At 43.6% G+C, this 20,576-nt stretch overlaps 1 protein-coding gene across 4 annotated transcripts in view; it reads left to right on the top strand.

Moving 5' to 3' along the window:
* The first annotated feature begins 7,676 nt into the window (after nt 1-7,676).
* Nucleotides 7,677-20,576, top strand: part of Csmd1 (CUB and Sushi multiple domains 1) — a 1,843,561-nt gene continuing 1,830,661 nt past the window's right edge. For 3 of the 4 annotated variants that reach the window (XM_045131041.1, XM_045131040.1, XM_045131038.1), the window contains exon 1: nt 8,217-8,520. In XM_045131041.1, coding sequence (XP_044986976.1) covers nt 8,436-8,520 — 85 coding nt within the window. In that variant the 5' untranslated portion in view covers nt 8,217-8,435. Of the gene's footprint in view, nt 7,799-8,216; nt 8,521-20,576 lie in introns of those variants that run through there. The other variant, XM_045131039.1, reaches the window with a different exon arrangement.

Below are 20,576 nucleotides of genomic sequence, written 5' to 3'. Positions count from 1 at the left end.
GAATGACATGAGCAGAGGTTAAACATCACCTCCCGACCAACATCAGGCAGAGAATAGCAGCAGGAGAGTGTGCCAAACACTGGCAAGGGGAAGCTGACTATAACACCCATAACATCACCCCCAACAATACACTGCCTCAAGGAGGATGCAATTTCCAAACTACCACCAGTTGGGGATGTAGCATTCAGAACACATGAGTTTATGTGGGACACCTAATTCACACTGCCACAAGTACATTCTACTAGTACCTCTAAAAGTCTGTAAAAGTCATTGTCCTTACACTCAAATAGAGCAGTCAAGTACAATTTGAGCCCTATTCATTTGTGAGCCTGTGTATGTGTATTAGTCTATGTGCCTGAACATGTGTGAGTCTCTGTGTGTGCACACATATATTTTCCAGATTAAATATACCCTACAAAAATTATGCCCTCCTAGACTTAGTGGTGTATGTCTGTGGTAAGTCAGGATGGCCAAGAGTTTGAGGCCAATGTGGTCTCAAACAAAGCAAAACAGAGGAAGCAAAGAAGGCAGAAATAAAGGGAGAGAAGGAAGAAGGAATGAAGGAAGGAAAGAAGAAAGGAAGAAAGGGAGGAACGAAGATAGAAAGTCACAATTTGAAAATTACCTCATAATCCAAAGCACATTGATTGGAAAGGCAATGTTAAGCTCTGCAGAAGGGAGTAGCCAGAAAATGTTCAAGAAAGCAAACATATCAGCAGGCAGTCTGCTAGAGTTTTATTTCCTAACACAAAGTAAGGATTCTGGGTCTCACTCTGATGGATTGGTCATAATTTGGCTTCATACTCTTAGTGATTGGCTAAAATATAAAATCATACTTTATTAGGGTAATCTTAAAGGAAAGGAACTCTGAGAGGGTTCTTACCCAGTACTGAAATAACTCTTTACTCTCAAGTATTGTTTATCATGTTTGGTTTCAGAGATTGGTGACTTTTAGGGTACCAGGGTCTGTTCACTTCTTAGGTCCAAGGACTTCTGACTCAGTAGGACAGCCCAATAAGCAACACTTTGTTCTTAACCCATGTATGCTCACTGTGGTCAAATCACCCACCTAGCCTTTTCTCAAGTTTCATCATTTACCTTTTGAGAATCTCAGTTTCTGTAGGTGAGCACACCTGACCTGATTCTTGTTGCACATTCTTGCTTCTTCTATCAAGGCAAGGACCTTACTTCCTACCTGTGCCAGCGCACTAACTGCAGAATGCTCCACATCTCAGATACTCCGTGTCAGCTACAGGATATCTGTTGCTGTTGATGATGGCAGCAATCATCTAGCATTTTGGTATCGACTAAAGCACTATTCCACATGCAAAAGGAACATTCCAAGAATTGACAATTTTGTAGTACTTCAAAAGATGATAACTTGCTTTTAAAAAATACTTTCCAATAGGAAAGATTTTGCATAGGCAATTTCACTAAACAGTTTAACAACTCTTATTTCAATCAATAAGAAAGGAATGATAATCCTTCAAAGGAAAAACCAAAATACATTTAAATTTTTGAGGTAAAGCAGAGAAGAATAGAAAGAAAGCGAGTTAATCTTGTATTTCTATTCAAATTCAAATCTAGCATTTTTCATATACCATCTGCATTATTTCTCCCAATAGTCATATGCATTAGGGGCAGTTGACACCCATACTTAGATAAACATGCAAATAAATCTGTTAGAAAATGGAAGAATTAACACAATAATTTCAATTACTGAGAACCCATGTGCATCTATCTCTCTATATTGGAGATTGACACCAGCAGATTGATATATGGCCAGGTAGAAGTGGGCTTCGTGATGCCAAGAATTCAGCTCAACCATAGGAAACCTTGGTCCTTCTTCTTAGAATGTGCCTTTGCCAGTCTTGACCACCATAAATCCAGTTTGCTGTCCATAAGGTGCAGGCTCTGGCTTCCTCAGTAAAACTGTACTTTACAGGTAAAACAGTCACAGAGGGTGAAGTGGCTTTGCCCAGTGGGATAGAACGGCTTTGGGTAGATCCCTTTTGACACTGAAATATAATGGACAATGGAACTTCCTAGAAAATGTCACTAGTTCCTAGGAACCCTGTGGTCCCTAAAACAGAATCTGTGCTTATGGATGTGTTCATGACATTAGTGCTGGTGCTCTTGGTGAGGTTAGTGGGTCCTTCTGACTTTCAATCTCCACCTTGTGATGATGGTCATACAGGGCTTCCCTGCCCAGGTCATTCTTTCATTCTTTGCTGCTCTTTGCAGCAAGAGGGACACATTATTAATGTGCAATCCAAATGGCTTCGTCTAATCCCACATGAGCTTTTTGTTCATTTTTATTTATTTATTTGAGAGCTACAGACACAGAGAGAAAGACACATAGAGGGAGAGAGAGAGAATGGGCGCACCAGGGCTTCCAGCCACTGCAAACGAATTCCAGATGCATGCGCCCCCTTGTGCATCTGGCTAACGTGGGACCTGGGAAACCAAGCCTTGAACCGGGGTCCTTAGGCTTCACAGGCAAGCGCTTAACCGCTAAGCCATCTCTCCAGCTCCACATGAGCTTTTTAAGCCCACTCCTGTTTTATAGGTCTCAGCAAGAGCATAGTATGGGGCCACATGGCAAGCTGATGTTAAAAGTCATAGTGATGAAACCTGCAGCTTCCCACCTGGGTTTATGCCAGATTCACCTTGAAAGAATCTGGGAGACATTGACTGAATGTGTCTTCCTCTCCCCAAATCCAGTTTTCTATCCTAAAATACAAGTGAGAGCAGATGGAAATGGCTTTTCCCATCTGGACTGCACTGTCTATTCTCTTCCATTTAAGAGACTGACTACATAGAAAACAGAAATGAGAAATGCTAGTTTTCAAGATTTACTAGGTCCCAGGCATTATGTCTTTGTTGTTTGTTCTAACCAATAGGTCCATGAAAAATACATCATTAATCCACTTCTCACAGGAGGAAACACACACATTGGCTATGGTTTTTCTTATATCTATTTATTGTTTTCCTTTTGATGTGTATATGTGTGTGTGTATCTGTGGGATATGTGCATGTAAATTTCACACACACATGTGTGCACTTATGGAAGCCAGAGAACAACCTCTCTAGTAGTGCCATCTGCACCCTGAAAGAGGGTCTCGCATTGGCTTGAAGCAAACTTGGCAGGCTAGGCTATTTGATGAGCAAGGCCAGCATGTCCCCTGTTCTCAGCACTGGAGTCACGAGTACACATCGTCACCTTTGGCTTTGTATATGTAGGTGCTGAGGACCAAACTCAGGTCTTCATGCAAGGCAAGCACTTTCCCAACTGAGCTATCTGCCCAGCCCTTACATTTTGTTTACTTGTTACATTGATTTGATGTAATTTATTTATAATTTTGGTGTTTGTGTGTGAGCAGTATGTGTGCTATGTGCATGTGTGTGCATTGTGTGCATGCATGCAGAGGCAGACTGACAGTCCACTTAGCCCCAGAAATTTCCTGTCTCCACTTCTATTAGGACTGTGGCTCTAGGCTTGCATAGCCTTGCTTGATTTTTTTTTTTTTTTAACTGAGAATTGAACTCAGATCTTCATGCCTTACACAATGCTCTTACCTGATGTGTCTTCCTTCCAGCCTCTGTTTGATTGCTTTGTTGGGATTCTTGCCTAAAGAGGTGACATGTAAGATTCACAAATGGCTTTCTTGATTTTAGGGTCAGCTTGCTATATCAGTGGAGATGAAGTGCAGACTAGGGTACACTGGTGTGGTCTTGAAACCTGTTAGAAGTGTGAAATCTGGGGCCCCAGTCAGGTGTGTTGGATCATGTACTTTAGGGTATGATCAGCAATTTGCGTTAATGTATATCACTGTCCAGTCCAGTCATTATGATGCATGAGGACACCTGCAGACTGTGTTTTGCCCCCTCAACTACACTACTAATGATGAAAAGACAGGATTCAATGTGTTCTCATTTTCCACGTGGATCATTTGCTAGGTGACCCAACTCAACTACACTTGTGAAATTGGTCTCTTTCATCCTAAAGGTATCTCTTTGTGTGTGTGTATGTGTGTGTGAGTGTGCGCATGTGTGTATGCAAACATGCACCACATGTGTGCATGCATACACAAACACAGAGAATGTTAAAATTTTTGCTGTATTATTAAAATGGGAGAATATTCGACATGTACCTATAAACCCATCCAATGTGAAGAGTTATTTATATGAGCAAATTATTACAAATGATCGTATGTTTGCTCTTTTAATAGTAACCTAGAAAATGATATGTCCTGCAGATTGCCCCAGAGATACTTGCAAGGAATGTGTGCTCTGCACAAGATATTCTATGTATGTCTGAGTTTCTGCATTACTATGAGGCTGCATGCCTGGTGCCCAGAGGCCAGGGCTAGTGAAAGCCTTTGCCATCCAGGCATGTAAAGTCTGCCTTGGGGGAAGTGATAGCAGGAGACTGTTTTAGTTGTGGATGCTGCAAACACCCAGAGCATAACTCACCTTCTGGTTTTTCATCTGATATGACCTCTTCCAAACCACTTCATTTTTCAAAGCCTCCTTCTCTTCATCATTACCACGTTAGTGGTCAAGACACCATCATATCAATGACGCTGGGCACCAAAGGCCCTTGAAGGCAGTAAGTCCTTATATTCACTTCTGCTTTTATCATGTAGCTACCTCATCCTACTTTGTTCTTTCAAGATAGGCAGTGCATTTAAGGAAACACTAACCATGCAGCCCTAACACAGCATTATATTAAAGAATTTCCCTCAGCTCATGATTACCATCATTTTCTCAAATATGATATTAAGCAAACCAGACCAAGTCATATTCATGTTTAACCATCATGGAAGCATACTGTGTCTCAGATATTTATACACACACACACAGAGGGGGGACATTTTTTAGCTAATTATTATTTTTGTTTGTGCATTTTAAAAAAGAAATCTATATTGACCTCAGTATCATGTTTTCTGTCTCTTCCTGGGAGGATTGCATCTCACAGACACTTCATTTTTCAAATGCATATGTTGTCATCTCAGCCACTGATCCTTCACGTGGCTTTTTACTTGGTGGGAGGGACATCTGAGCCCTTTCTAGTGTGTCAGGGCCCCTTTTACTTTTATTCATTGAACTGCTTAATGCCTTGGCCAGTCCTGGGGCTTGTAGTATTTCTAGTGCAGCTTAGTAAGGATCTGCAGGCTGTGAAGAGTGTTTTTCTGAGATTTGAAATGTGAATAAACCCCTCCTCCTGCAGAGGTATCATTTTCCCGGCAGTGCAGAGAAAGCCCATGCTGCCAAGTGTGAAATTGTTGATACAATCCCATAGGCTAACAGGGTGTTAGCGTCCCAAAGAGACAATGCTTTCACAAGTGTTTAAAAATCTGGAGGCTTAGGCTGGAAATAATATTGTCTTTACCTGAGGAGTAATCAAATGAAAGGTGCACGTGTTCCCTACAGTGGCTTTCCAAGCACAGGTGGATGGCCAGAGTGAAGGAGAATATTGAGGCAGGGGATTACTCCTTCCCTGGCAAACACCCAACAAAGAAAGCTAGACACTAGATGGCAGTAGTGCCCCATGATTTTCTTCTGAGCCACACAGCTCTGCAGATCTGGGGGTGGGGGGGAGATTGGCTATATTAAAACACAAACACAATCGCATACCAAAATTAGCCCATCTTTCTAGGCAAACGTTTCTATCCCCTCACAGACTCATGACCAAGCAGCAGCATGACAGTGGCCATTCTAACATCCTGATATGGGTTCTGGCCAAAGGGAATTCCCTTTTATAAATAGTTGCAAGATAAGAAGTTACCACCATTGATTACTGGGACTGTTACTGCTCAGTGATTCTATTCAAATATATTTTTTTCACTGTGAAGAATGACCATGATCATTTTTTTTAAGTCACTTTTTGAGACAGGGTCTCCCTGCGTAGCATCTGTTAGCCTTGAACTTACGTTGTAGACCAGGCTGGCTTGGACTTTGTGGTGCTCATACTGCCTCTGCCTCCTAAGACGAGACATTGAAGGTGCACACCAGTATGCCTGGAAAACAAAAAACGAAGAGACAAAGATTTCTGAGCATGTCATTACAAAGAGAGCATAAAATCTGAAACCTACAAAGTGTTACAATTCTGAATGATTTTTTTTTTTTTTTTTATCAGGTGACATGCAACATTCTTGATCCAGATCCTAACAATCTAGTATCACCTGTGTGGTTCCAACCTGGGCTGGTGAAATTTTGGAAACGGTTTTTAATGACAGAAATCCTTCTTGGTGACACAAGTCATTAGGAGTGGCAGTGAACAGACAGGGCACCATTTCTCAAGGGGACGTTTGCTCTGTCTCCCCTGAAGGAGATCAATGTTTCCAAAGGAGGAACATGGAATGAATGACTATAGCTCTTAATGGGGCTTAAAAGGCATTTTTGTTCACTTGCTGAGTAATAGATACCATGCAAGGCTTACTTAAAATCACAGAAGAGGCGACCACCCTCTCTACTCCATGCCTACTTTACATTACCAAACAGAACCATGGTGGTGGTGGGAATTCCCACTTGCATTCAGCTATTCTGACATCTCCCTCCAGGGATAACCAGAGCACAACTGAATTTTCCCAGTAGAATGTCCGAGTCAGTTTTCTACAACTGCACATCTAGGAGAAGCCAGGGGATCTCCTCCTTTTGGGTATCTCACTTTATGGAGAGGAATATTAGAGACAAGATGCTTGCATTCACTACTGACTCGCCCTTTTATTAAAGAGTCCCAGTCACATTCATTCTTAGATATTCTATGGATCACAGGACACAGCAACTCTATAGGCACCATGAAGAATACAACACACCATGATTTCATCCCTGACATGACATGAAACACTGACCAACACTCAAACATCCATCTGCCTGTGTCCAATCCATGGAAGCCATGTGGGCCACACAGCGTGTAGTTGGTATGCCTGAAGGTTTTCAGAGTAGAGTATAATCTCTTTTGCTGAAGCGCTCCACTTCCATGACTTTTCCTCTAGTCCACTAGAATCCTCCAAACCTCTTTGACTAAGAATGGCGGCTCCCCTTATGAAAATGCCCCTCGCCAGTGATTTCTATGTTTCAGTTAAGACACAGGCTTTCCCTAGAACACCTTCTCTATATATGTCCAAGAGTTTGCAGGCAGACCTTCAAGGTACCAAGTGCTGCTGCTGAGGAGCTCTGCGCTCACTTTGCTGGCCTCACCCCTTGCAAGATCAAGGAGACTTTCCTGAGTGTTGAAAGGCGATGCTAGGTTTCACGAAAAATGTGCCAACATGCTGACTCGAATCATCTGACCAAGATAGCATCCTGGGGCCTAATCCTCATTTCGAACTTGGCCTGGACCTACAGTTGGCATGTGAGTAACCCTAACAGGACCCAGCGTGAGGTAATGAGGAACCTGTCCATGGATCCCTGCAGTCATCTTGTTAAAGATAATTTCCTAATTTAAAAGAGATGCTTTATTTTTCTCTCTGGGTTCCAGTCAGAGCTGTGCCTATTCTCTTTGCACCTGCATTTCTTTTCTAAGTTATGCAGAGGGCTTCTCTATAGTCAGCCAAGAAAAATAAATAAATAAATAATAAATAAATAAAGCCAAAGCAGTAGATGGAGGCCAGCTTCTGTGCCCTCCCCCACCCCCCCGCAGAGTCTTCGGGTCTGCTCGAGTTCCCGATGGCTTGTTTCTGTCCGATGCGCCCCGTGGACCGCTCCCGCCCCCGGGTGCCCAACAAGTCTTCTTCCTACAGCCTGCGCGCTGCCTGACGCGGGAGGCCGAATGCAGCGCGGCGGGAGCAAGGTGCGGGGAGCCCCAGGGCCCCAGGATTGCGCTGTGCCAGCCTCGTTCCCCTCTCCGTGAGTAGGATGGTTGAGTCCGGCGGCCACGGCAGCGGCTCCTTGAGCCTCTAGCAGCCTGTCTCCGGCGCTCTCCGCCTTCCTCCCCAGCTCGGAGCTCTCCTCCTCCTCCTCCTCCCTCCCCCCTCCACGGCCCCTCCCGCATCTCCCACTCGCAGGCTCTCTTTCTCTCTCTCTCCAGCTGCCTCCTCTCCAGGTTCCTCCTGGCTGCGCGCTCTTCTCCCCGCCTCGCGCCCTCCCCTCCCGCAGCCTCGCCGCCTTGGTGCCTTCCTGCCGAGCTCCACCGGCTCTGGTACCCCCGGCCCGGGCTCTGGCTGCCCCGGGCTCCGCGCGGATCGGAGCGGCTCAGCCACGCAGTGGCTCGGGACCGGACCCGATGCTATGAGAGCGAAGCGAGCCGGGCGCCCAGACCTGCGGGAGGCGTCTGATGCGTGGTGGGTCTCAGGACCCGGAGCTCTCGCCCGCTCGCCTTGCCCTCTGGTGATTATTTGGCTCTGTTCTTAGCCCTGCCGTTCCTCCGAGGAGACCGACGCTTTGGAGAAGAGCCGGCGGTGTCGTGTGCGTGTGGAATATCTGCAGACATGACTGCGTGGAGGAAATTCAAGTCGCTGCTCCTGCTCCTGCTGCCGGCGGTTCTGTGCGCGGGGCTCCCCACTGCAGCTAAGGGTAAGATGGGCTGGCTCGGTACCGGGGAGGCGGCCGAACCCTCCCTCCGAGGCCCCGTTTGCAAACGCGAGTGTCTGATTGGGGTTCGGTGAGAGGCAGAGCTGGCATCGACCAGGTGGTTCTCCATCGCGGACACTGGTGAACGCAATGTCGGAGATGGAGCCTCCATCGCGTTCTTCTCACCTCTCATCTGCCCCCGCCCCACCCCCGCCCTTCCTTCCCCTCACTGGGGCTCAAGCGACGTGCCACTTCGTTGTCCGTGCTGTGGTTTGTCAGTCAGAAAGGACCCCCACACGAGTTGGGCAGAACTGCGCGGTGGCGGCACTGCCTCCTCCTCCAAGCCGTGGGCATGGCGGGTCGGAGGCTGGGGTAGTTCCCACGACTTTCTCCCTGGACCCAGCGCACCTGGGCAAAGCAGCCCAGCAAAGCTGGCCTTGCAAGTTTAGGACTCTGGGGCTGCTAGACACAGCTCCCAGCTGGCTGACCTCCCCAAACCCCAGCCCTCTATGAGGTCGCCCCCCTTTCCTCTCCCCGGACTTTGCTCCTTTTGCAAGTTGTTAAACCCTGGCGAGGTGCATGTTTCCTGCAGGGAGCTCTGACCTGGCATCCACGTCAGATTAACTCTCTGGGAGTGCAGAGTTACCCTGTCCACACCTGGTCAATGGAAGGTGAAGGGTCTGTGGGGCTCCTGAGGCTTTTGATTCCTTGAACCTGGCTTTCTCCTTGAAAGGAGTTTGGGAATGTTTGCCCCTAAGTAGCCTACAGGCTGCAACGCTTGAGCTGGTAACAGTTTATGTGCTTTTCTGTGGGAAGAAGATATAGGTGGGGTGGGGGGAGGGAGTGAAGGAGGGATATTAGAGATTGATTTTCATATTGGCAGGTACCTTCCCCCATCTCCTTATCCTCATCCTCCTGGATGCTGCCCTATCCATCAGCACCCATCACCACACTCTGAACTTCGGTATTCTGTAGATAGCTCTTTTTTCTTTTCTTTAGAAATGATGTGAGCAAATATTGCGCTTTTTATTTTTTGTTGGTCATTTGCACAACCGCTCTCCAAATTAAATTCTTTGCTCTCTCTGAGACTCGCCCATGTTTCTGTTCCTCCAGAGGTCTAGATTGTAGGGTAATTAAGACTCTTCAGGGGGCTCTATCGTCTCTATCAAACTCGAGACCGACCTGGAAAGAGGGGTGAGGGTCACAGGCGGGCTTGGTCCCAGTGCTGTCTCCCTCTGGGTATGCAGGGTTGGGGAGACTTGGCCTCAGAGCGCTGGCCTCATTGCACAATCAGCAGTCCTCACAGAGAGTGTCTAAGGAATGCGCCTCCAAGGGCCCACCCAGTGTGAACTTTTGGGTCTGGGTTGTCCCCAGCTAGGCGTCACTTGAGTGTGAGAACTCCATGTACATACCAAACCTTTACCCACAAGTTCCGTCCCTCTTGGTCCCTACAACCTGCCAGGTTCTCCACAGACTCACCTGCTGAGAGTTCACCGCTGGTCAAGGATATGGCTGGCTGTGGTGTGGCCTTAGGTTATCTAGGAAACAAGAGGTAAAATAGCAAAAGACTGAGTGCTATGCTTGGGCCAAGGAAGTGTGCGCTGGTGTGAGTTCCTGGGTATGTGGGGGGGGGACGGGTGTGGAGGAGGTGAAAGGGTGCGGAAAACAAGAGTCAGCTGTGCCCATACAAACACTCCATAGAAATGATACTCTGCCACGCACTCTGCCAAACTTCCCTCCCTGCCCCTTATGGTGACCATCCAGGGACAGGGGCAATCTTCTTCCCAAGCAGGCACTTTGGTTCCGCCTAGGGAGAGCGCACTCCGTTCCCCCATCCCCGGAGTTCCGAGCACTCCCCACGCCCCAAGCAAAGGCTGCTGCGTGGAAACCGCGGCGGCCGGGCGGCTACTTAATAATCCGCACACGTGTGTGCTGGGCCGATTCCGCCCCCACGCGGGTGGGCTGCCGCGCCGGGTGAGGCGGAGGCGGGAGCCGGGAGCCGAGTGCGGAGGGGCAGGTCTTGGGCGGGGGTGGCGCTGGCAAAGGCAATAGGGCACAGGCGCAAAGTCCCGGGTCTGAAAGGGCAGCCCCATAGAGGAGAGATTTCCTGCACGCTAGAGACCCTAACCCAGGTAGTGCAAATCAAGAAGTGGAGCCCAAGGTCCGCAGCCTCAGCATGCCTGGTGTTGGAGTCCGGAGCGCTCATCCTCCCTGTAAGAGAGACCTGGACTCTGGGACGCCTTGCTCTCTGTGCTATTGTCTGGCCTACGCCGCCGTGGTGGGGTGCGCATCGCTACTTTATTAACCCCCTCGGCATCGGGGCTGCATCTTCTTGGGGAGGTTAAATGCAACAGCAAGTAGCTGCGCCATAGGTGGCTACAGGCTGGCAGAAGCTGAGTGACGCCAGCGCCAGAGTTGCGATTTGCGTGCTCTAGCAGCTGGGGCGGGGTCGCACTTCTCCTGGCTAAGCCAAGGCAAACGGCCAAGGTCGGGCCTCTGCATGGGGATGAGTCCACTAGGCTCTGATGCTGGACCAGAGGGTCTCAAGGCCGCCTCAGAGGCACCTACATGCAGTAGGATCTCCCAGGAGGAGCGCTCCAACAAGGGCGCCCATCCACAGCCACAAGCAGCTGCGCCTCCTGCGCCCAGGTGGCGACTCGATCCTTGGAGAAAGCAGACACTGAGTTTTGATGCGTGGGGCATTATTCGTGACTTGTTTGCAGGAGTCAAGAGAGGCTGGAGGCGGCTGCAATAGAGGCCCTGGAACCAGGTACCATTGGTACTGGAACATAAGCTCAAGTTGATTGCACTCTCCCCTTCAGTGAGACATTGGGGAAAACAGAAATTAGCAGTTGATTTTCTTTTCCCTCGTTGATTATAAACTATATTGGAAGGGTTGAATCCTAAATATGTGCATCTCTTTAAAGACATCACATTTTCAGGCACTGGAAGAAAATGAAGACTTTAAGCATTCCCGTTTAGTAAATAGGTGCGATAATGCGTTCTGTGAGCACTCAGACTTGCGTCTTAAATCTGGGGTTGATCTGTCTGTTGGCTGGCTGGGCAAAGTTTATGTCTTCATCAGGTCATGCTTATGGGTAACAAGATAACTCAGGCATTTTGACCTGTGCTCACTGAGGCTCCGAAAGAAAACTCACATGACTTCTAGCCCAATGGGACTTTACCTGAAGGAGCCTAATAGAAAAAGCCAAGTGTTGCTTGGGGGAATCCAAGGTTAGGTCATCTCCACAGCAAAGAGATTTTTAACTTGCATTGTTGGCTGAAATTCTACAGAACCATATAGTATTCAACAGTCAAGGAGAAATGTTCCCCTATCCTATATTCTTCTGGAGAGTTACTTCTTTGGAAGTTCCTATTATCAAGAGAACACTAAGACATTAAATTTATAGGCCAAACACCTTTATGTTAGGACAGGCCATACCTGTTGTCTCCTGGTGCAACCAGGGATCTCCTGTGTACAAGTGTTATCCAGTCATCCCAAATCCATCATGCCCTAGAAAGGTGGGAAAATTATAATTCAGTGATTATCTTTGTATTCAGGAGTCCTTCGTCACACCATTGCTTTCCAATGCTAAAACTAATAATGTATATATTTTCAACACAGCCAAAAACTTCCATGTGCTTCTAGAATACACCCATTAAATTGATAGTTTGTGCTTTTAGGACCTTGAACAGATAAAAAGATGGGAGTCCTTATTCTAATGTAATAATACGTTTTACGAACTTGAGTAACAGAACAAGGAGATCTCATTGCACCAGTCCCGAAAAGGAAATGACAAATAACCCAGAGGTTATCTTATTCCCTTAGGTGTCAGGCATCATATTCAGAGAAGAGCTGTTTTTCTATCAGCTTTCAGCTGGCCAATCTTGCTTGATACAAAGACTGATCAAGTCCGGTGCTTAGCTTCCAAGTTCCTCCAGGCAACACAGCTACTCCCTCCCTGGAATGATTCTGCCTCAGTCAGTCTCTGGCTTATTGTTTGGAACAAACACCATTAGATCTTTGAAGATGTCAAGAAAACGTTTATTCTTCCTCCCAGAAACAGATCAACAAAGGCTCAGTGGCCACTTAGTGCTTATTCCGGAGGATCCAGAAATCCACTGTAGACATTTCTGAGCTATCAAAATGCGAGTGGCATATCAAATACTTCATGCTCTGCTAAATTCTGAATGCAGTTCTGGTAGTTTATCTATTTATTTATTTGCTAATCTTATAGTAAAAATAGGCTGCTACAACTTGCATGCATGCTTTTATGCTGTATATTCCTGTTGGCATTTTCTGTTTTTCTGGTTGAGTTCATTTCTTTCTAGAAGGTAATTAAGAAGTGGCATAGCTATTCCTTGCATGTAGAAGGTGACGAGTGTAGGCTTTCTTTCATTTTGATCAGCCTCAGTAACTATCAGATTGAGAATGATAGCTGCCAAAGGTAAAGAAATTATGACACCTACAGTATTTGTAGCTTTCAATTTTATGTCATATTGAAGACCCATTGCCACTGAGGCCAATAGTATAGGGACTTGGACTTCTAGACCAGCAGTGATGATGATGGAATAAAGTGAGTGTGGTTTTCCGGTTTGTCCACCATTTAGTGCAGAGGTGGATGATTTTATAGCAAACAAGGCTGTCTGAGATATGCAGGCAGAGGCAAAAAATAGATGCACTTAGCTGTGTGAAGATGAATTAATCCTATAGAGAACCAACCCTCCCCAGTTTTCTTCAGTTCTGAAGCCAAGTTTCTTAGCTCCCTGAAAGTCCAGGACAACTGACTGGTATAAAAACCAGATACTCATATTTAGATGAGTATGCCCAAATTGCAAGGAAATAAGCCTTTTTTTCTAATGACTCCAGGATGACTTTAAGTGTCCTTTGATTGTTGGTATGACTGTATTTAAGTTCAAATTTAGTCCTGATGTGAAAAAGGACTTGTAGCAGAATTAATATTCTTTTATAAGTAAGAGAAAAGAAAAATTGTATAATGAAACTGGTTAAAATGGACTGATTGTAGATCTTTCTGGAAATGATGCGCACCTTGTTTATCTTCCCAGTGGATCACTTTAGGATACAATCTGTGAAAGAGCTCCTCTTTGAAGCTCAGTTGTAGAATTTTTTTAAGCCACTTATATCAACCTGGAGTTTGGAGGGAGGTAAAGACCCCTGTGCTTTAGACAAGTTCCCTGATCCTTCCTTGCCTTCAGTCAGATTTGCTCTGGCAGGATGAATGAGTCTACCTGCACTTGTTCCTCTTTAGCAAAACCTACCTCCTTATTGAGGTATATGGGTCAATGCATTGTGGAGCTAGCCCCACGGTTATGGGTAAGATAAATGTTTCTGCATATCTTTCTTGATGGATGAACCAAATCAAAGCAACACAAACAAATAGACATGAATACCTGCTAAACGTAACCAGTGGAAGGGTTCGTGAGATAGTCAAATATGTACTCTTCTTGACTTTGGAGCATCAATACTTGAATTTGATTTGCAGAACACAAGCATGTTGACACCTTCCTATAATACTATCACTTGGAAGTAGAGATGGTTGATCCAAGGAGTTTGCTGTTCAGCTTGTTTATCCTAATTGGTGATCTCATATATAATTGGAAAATCTATCTTCAGAAGAAGTGGATGTATAAGAAAGCTCAAGGTTGTGCTCTAACTCCCACATAGACAGACAGACACACACACACACGCACACCCCACATCCCTACAAACCTGTGTACCAAGAAACATGAACACATAGATACACATACAAAATGAGTATATCTTTTATATCCCTAATGGATTTGTGCCCTGTGGTTGTGATTTTCTTGCTTTAAGTCATGCTTGTTTTTACTCAGACAGTAATGAAAGGAAAGGAATGTCACATCTAGACTTTTGTGGAAGATAATCTCAAAAATTAATATTTTAGCTTAATTTGTCCCACAGTTTTTAATGTAGTAGGTCATGAGTATACTGTTGTGTGATTTGAATATCATTGACAGGACTTCAAGGTAAAGGAAGTGGGAGGGAGCCAGATTGCTGATGCTTCTTCCCAGAATTTTTTTTTTTGTTGTTGTTGTTGTTACCATTGAGCCACTTTTGAAATTTATTTGCAACCTGAGAGTTGAAATATATGAGATATCGGTCAATTTCAAAATGTGCGATATTTCTTAACTTTTGTATTTTGGTATTTTAGAGATCATCAACTTCAATGAAATTTGCAATAGACCTTTAGACATGTAGGTATTACTGAAATATATACAAGGGTTGTACAAATTATCACACTATAGTGGAATACATAACCCTTGGTGGGTCCAGAACATCTTCGGAAGAAAAGTGTTGTCGTGTCACTGCTTGCCATTGTAGATGTGTCTGTACTCTTTCTCATTGTGGACAGTAATGTGATGGTCATGGCATAGAGTTTTTGAAGGTTCTTATGAAAATTTCCTCTGCCTGAAAATCCCCTGTCTCAATCTTGCTTCTATGTGGATCTCAGGACTTATCTCCCAAGTTTAGAGAGTGGGCATGAGGTTTTGCCCCAAACCTGTATTTCTACTGCACCTATAGGCAATTATGAACACAAGTGATCTTACACTTGTTAGACATGGCCTAGAGTGCTAGATTGAAAGAGAAGGCATATTGTCTAAGATTAGTGCATCCTGTAAAGAAGTTGATGGAGAACACCAGAGCGGAGTGGGGGAGGGAAATCAAAATTGTATGACAAAACCACAAGGAAACCTAAGCATTTATAAGCTGATAAAAAATTCAATACAAGAAAGAATAAAATAGTCTTTGATAGCAGGGAAAATACAACTCCTATGTTTGGGATGGGTAAAACAAATGGTTACATGCATATTCACTAAATCATCAACATTTCAGTAGTTAGCAATAGGATAAAAACATGTTACATTTTAGATAAAAATATAATTCATTTTATGTACATGTAGATTACATTTATCTATCTTCTCTTTCCCCCTCCCTTTAAATAAAAGATATGAAGATCTAATAATCAATGCATTAATCCTCACAAGCTAATTAGCCCACAGTGATTTCATGATGAATATGCTATGTCATGAAACTGTGTAATTATTTTAGATGTTTCCCTGTATTATCAGTGCTTCCATTGTGTTCTCATTCTAGGTTCTTTAATTTTTTTTTAATGTGAATTTAAACAAAGCCAACATTCAAGCTCCTTGACCACAGTGTATATAATATGAGAAGACTTCAAGGAATAATTATACTCTTTCATATAAAAATACCATTTCATTGAATTATTTTAATTTCTAGATTTTACTGCTTAGTATACTCTGATGTGATTAATGTTATGTAAGGATGAACTAAATGTTAGATTAAAATTTGACTTATCTAAGGAATGATTTCTAATGAATTAAAAGCCTTTGAAATTATTTGTGAATTCTAAGCAGACATCTTTCCAATGCCTGGAGACTCCTTATGCCTTTTTTTTTTTTCAAATAAATGCATTTCTCCTCTAATTTTTACATTAACTTCCCGCTCTCTCTCTCTTTCTCTCTCTCTCTCTCACTGTGTGTGTGTGTGTGTGTGTGTGTGTGTGTGTGTGTGTGTGTGTTAGGTCCTCTTTAAGGTGTAAAGGAATACCTGTGTGGCTTTACTTTGGTGATTAGGGAATTAAATTCAGGCTAGCAGGATTACAAGCAAGTGCCTTTAACCACTGAGCAATCTTCCCAGCCTCTCACCTCTTGTTTGGACATGATGCCTCTTCACTGATGCAGCTGGGAATTTTCTTCACAAAGTCAGTATTCATGTAAAGAGGGAGGAGAGTAAGGCCTGAACATGCACTGTCCTGTGAACTCACATATCTTAAGCAATTACCTACTTTACTGTCCTTTATGTATTTCGCCTGCTGGCTCTGAGGAGATTCTACTCTTTTCCAATTAGTTAACTGGCCAGCCATACCCCAGCCTTTTGCTAATGCTCAAATGGTCCTGTTCAGGGTTAGCTGAAGGTTGGCCTGGTTGTCAAGGGAGAAAAGGCACTATTTTGATTTTCTTTCAAACAATAGAATTAAAAACTTATATAATGACCATTAGCAATCTTGTCACCATGAGTCAAACTACCCCTTTGTTCATTCCTGGTATAGTGAGGGAATCATACTTTGATGGAGTTTGGCTGTTGAAAGAGAAGGCTTGTTGTGTAAGATTAGTGCATCCTATAAAGAAGTTGATGGAGAACACCAGAGAGGAGAGGGGAGTGGGGGAAGGAAACCAACAAGGAAACCTAAGCATTTATAAGCTGATAAAAAATTCAATACAGAAAGAATAAAACAATCTTTGATAGTATAGAAGCAGTTGAAAGAAATTAATAGAATTGAGCAGATACTTTTTTAAAATTTTTATTTATTTATTTGAGAGCAACAGACACAGAGAGAAAGACAGATAGAGGGAGAGAAAGGGAATGGGCGTGCCAGGGTTTCCAGCCTCTGCAAACGAACTCCAGATGCGTGCGCCCCCTTGTGCATCTGGCTAACGTGGGACCTGGGGAACCGAGCCTCGAACCAGGGTCCTTAGGCTTCACAGGCAAGTGCTTAACTGCTAAGCCATCTCTCCAGCCCACTTTTTTCATGAAATGTGAATTTCTTTACCATGAATTTGCATTTCTCATTCTATTGTGTGTATGTGAGTGTATACACACACACACACACACACACACACACACACACACACACACATATGTACAACTATTATTTTTTGTTTATTTTTATTTATTTATTTGAGAGTGACAGAAAGAAAGAGGCGGGAGGGGAGCAATGAATGGGTGCACCAGGGCTTCCGGCCACTGCAAATGATCTCCAGATGTGTGTGCCCCCTTGTGCATCTGGCTAACGTGGGTCCTGGGGAATCGAGCCTTGAACCTGGATCCTTAGGCTTCACAGGCAAGCACTTAACCACTAAGCCATCTCTCCAGCCCATATGTACAATTATTATGTTAAACCTTGTCATAGCATTTAAGGATTTTATTTTCTTTCAGGATACATATATATGTATGTATATGGATATACATATGTGTGTGTATGTGCTGCGGTTAAATGTTCAACATATATTATACATTGGTATAAAAAAGTAGGTATTTTACTTAATTTTACTTTTCTTTCCATTTTATTTTGAGGGAAAGTTCATATAACACAGGCTGACCTTGAACTTGCTCCCTAGCTGATACTGGCCATGAAGTAAGGGTCCTTCTTCCTCTATTCCCACATGCTGGGATTATAGCCATGTCCTATTATGCCCTGCCAAACATATGTTTTATTTTTCTTTTGTTTTAGACACAGTCTTATCTACCTTAGGTTGACTTGATTCTTACTATATTCCCCATTCTGTCCTCAAACTCATGACTGCTCTCCTACCTCAGCCTCCTGAGTGCTGTAATCACAGTTGTAAGCCATCATATGTGGATTAAAGCATATGATTTTTTCAAGTAAAATTCATTTTTTAAACTATGGTTGATCATATCCAGATTCCTTCATACTTATTTCTTATGACTGTTTTTCTTTGAATGCAGAGTAAAACATCTGAAGTGTTTATGTTTTCTCCTTGCTGGTTACAACACTTGAATATTAGGGTGAGTTTGGGAGATGTGTCTACCTACTGTTGTCATTTTGATCTTCATGATTATCTTATCTCATCAGCTTTTTAATTTAAAAGAATTACATAAGAGGATTATGGAACATAAGAGAACTAATCATGCTCTTTCTTTTACAAATGCAATTATAGAATCACCTCTCCAGTGTTCTTTAGCAGTGGTGTCAGCATATTGAAAAGATGAGGGTCTTTTACCAGAACATACCAGAGGAATAGTGAAGTTAAACTTTGGACTATGAGTTATATCTTCCAGGAAACAATATTCTCTTTCAAATTTTATGGTAGATGGATGGACAATAAGAGGCCTTTAAAAAATAAGCTAATATAAAGATACTGTATACAGTGATATGTGTTAAGGTGAAGTAAGTGCCATTTTTCCTGTGAAGTGGGTTTTCTTCCCTTTTCTGTGTCAAGCACAGGGCCTATGCAAAAGAAATGGTGAACACGAAGCAGAACTTCTGTGGCATTTACTGCAGCCACGTAGTCAGGTTAGGAAGGTTTCCACATTATGGATGCACTTCATCACGAGTGCTCACTTATTTTGTCTCCGAATAAAAGAGGGGAATAAAAGCCAAGGTCATCTATAGCAAGATAACTCGTATTGTTGTTTATCCCCATGTTGTTCTTGTCTTCAGGTCCAGATGCTATGAGGGGCAGTTATAAACTGGAAAAGGGATATGCATAAGTATGCAGGGCTCATCTTCTACCCAGATGGCATTGGGCTAGCTGTGTCTCCCATACTATGGTATATGTATATGTAGTTGGTTGAAAATAATGTTTATTAGTTATCTTATATTTTATCTACTGTAGATGTGCAGCTATGCTGGTTAGAAAGTAGTAAAGTGTTCCTTATAGCCTCTGTGTAATTTAACCTCATACTCAGTCCACAGCTGATGGATCCTTTGGGAGGTGGAATTTTGCTAGAGGAAGTGCATCTTGGAGGGGTGGGTACTGAAGTTTAATAATCCAGCCCACTGGTATTTATAGTGAGATCACTGTGACTGCTTCCTCCCTGCTGATACAACAAGATGTGATGCCCAGCTTTATTTCTGCTCTACTTTTCCCACTGTGGTGAAACTTTGCCCTTGAAACTGTAAGCTGAAAGAGTCCCTTTCCTTCTATAATTTGATTCTAGTCATGAGGTTTTTCTTTTGTTGTTGTTGTTGTTCCTAGTAATGGGAAGGTGACTGCTATAGCACCTTAGCTTAGTTCCTTCTTGGGGCCTTACCAGGGTATGATCAAGTACTAATGAGGACATAACTGTCCTCTGAGATTCAACTGAAGAAGAACCTACTTCTAAAATCAGCCAGGTCATTTGCAAGATTCAGTTCCTACAGTCAGTGGACTGACATTCTTTCTGAGTCTTGGCCAGAGTACAGTCTCAGTTCCCAAATGCCACTCGGTGTTCGTTGTTGTTCCAGTGGGCTTTCCAAAATGATGGAGAACCAGAAAATGGGAGGCGGAGGAGAGCTCATCCCACCATATTTCCCTCTCTGTTGGTAGCAGCATGTCCCAGGTCATTTTTAGAGCTAGAGGAGAGGAGTCAAACTAGGCATAAGTATTGGCAGCTGGGATGCTAACTGGGACCACCAAATATGTCTACCCAATTCATAATTCTAGGAAAGTAAAAGAAACATTTCATGATCAGTAAACAAAGAGTGAAGGACCTAAATAAGCATGGGCGATAAATAGGAATATTTGTTTAATATAAAAGACAGCCCAGGGCTAGAGAGATGGCTTAGTGGTTAAGTGCTTGCCTGTGAAGCTGAAGGACCCTGGTTCCAGTTTCGATTACCCAGGACCCATGTTAGCCAGATGCACATGGGAGCACATGCGTCTGGAGTTTGTTTGCAATGGCTGGAAGCCCTGGTGTTCCCATTCTCTTTCTGTCTCTCTCTCTCTGCCTCTTTCTGTCTATGTCCATCACTCTCAAATGAATAAAAATTAAAAGAAAGAGAGCCCAAAAGATAGGCTTAGTAAAAGATTTCCAATTTGATTAGTCAAAACCATGAAAAATAATGATCACTCTATGTGCAATGTATTTGTGAAGCTGTAGTTGACAATACCAAGTCTCCATAAGCATTTCAGGGACTCCAAGACACGTTTGAAAACCTAAAAGAAGGAGAAGGGCATAATTTCATCACACCAGTCTAATATATAAATTATCATACCTTTAACTGAGAAATTTGATGCCTTTTGAAACCATATGTGCTTCTTTTTAGCCCTCTTTGAACTAGCCAAAAATTGGACAGGGCTTAGGAATAGATCATCTTATAATGACTAAATGAGTTGTTATGTAAATAATATATTGCTTGCATTAAATTGTTTCTGAGTAAAGTTTTATTGGAAATTTGATATAATATGCAGATTTCCATCCCACTTTTTGGAGGTGGAGTAGAACATGCCTCTTCTACTATTCCCAAGAAAAGTTATATGAACAGTTG

This window comes from Jaculus jaculus, chromosome 12 (genome assembly GCF_020740685.1).
Source record: "Jaculus jaculus isolate mJacJac1 chromosome 12, mJacJac1.mat.Y.cur, whole genome shotgun sequence".
NCBI lineage: Eukaryota > Metazoa > Chordata > Mammalia > Rodentia > Dipodidae > Jaculus > Jaculus jaculus.
This window is presented reverse-complemented; position numbering and strand designations above follow the sequence as displayed.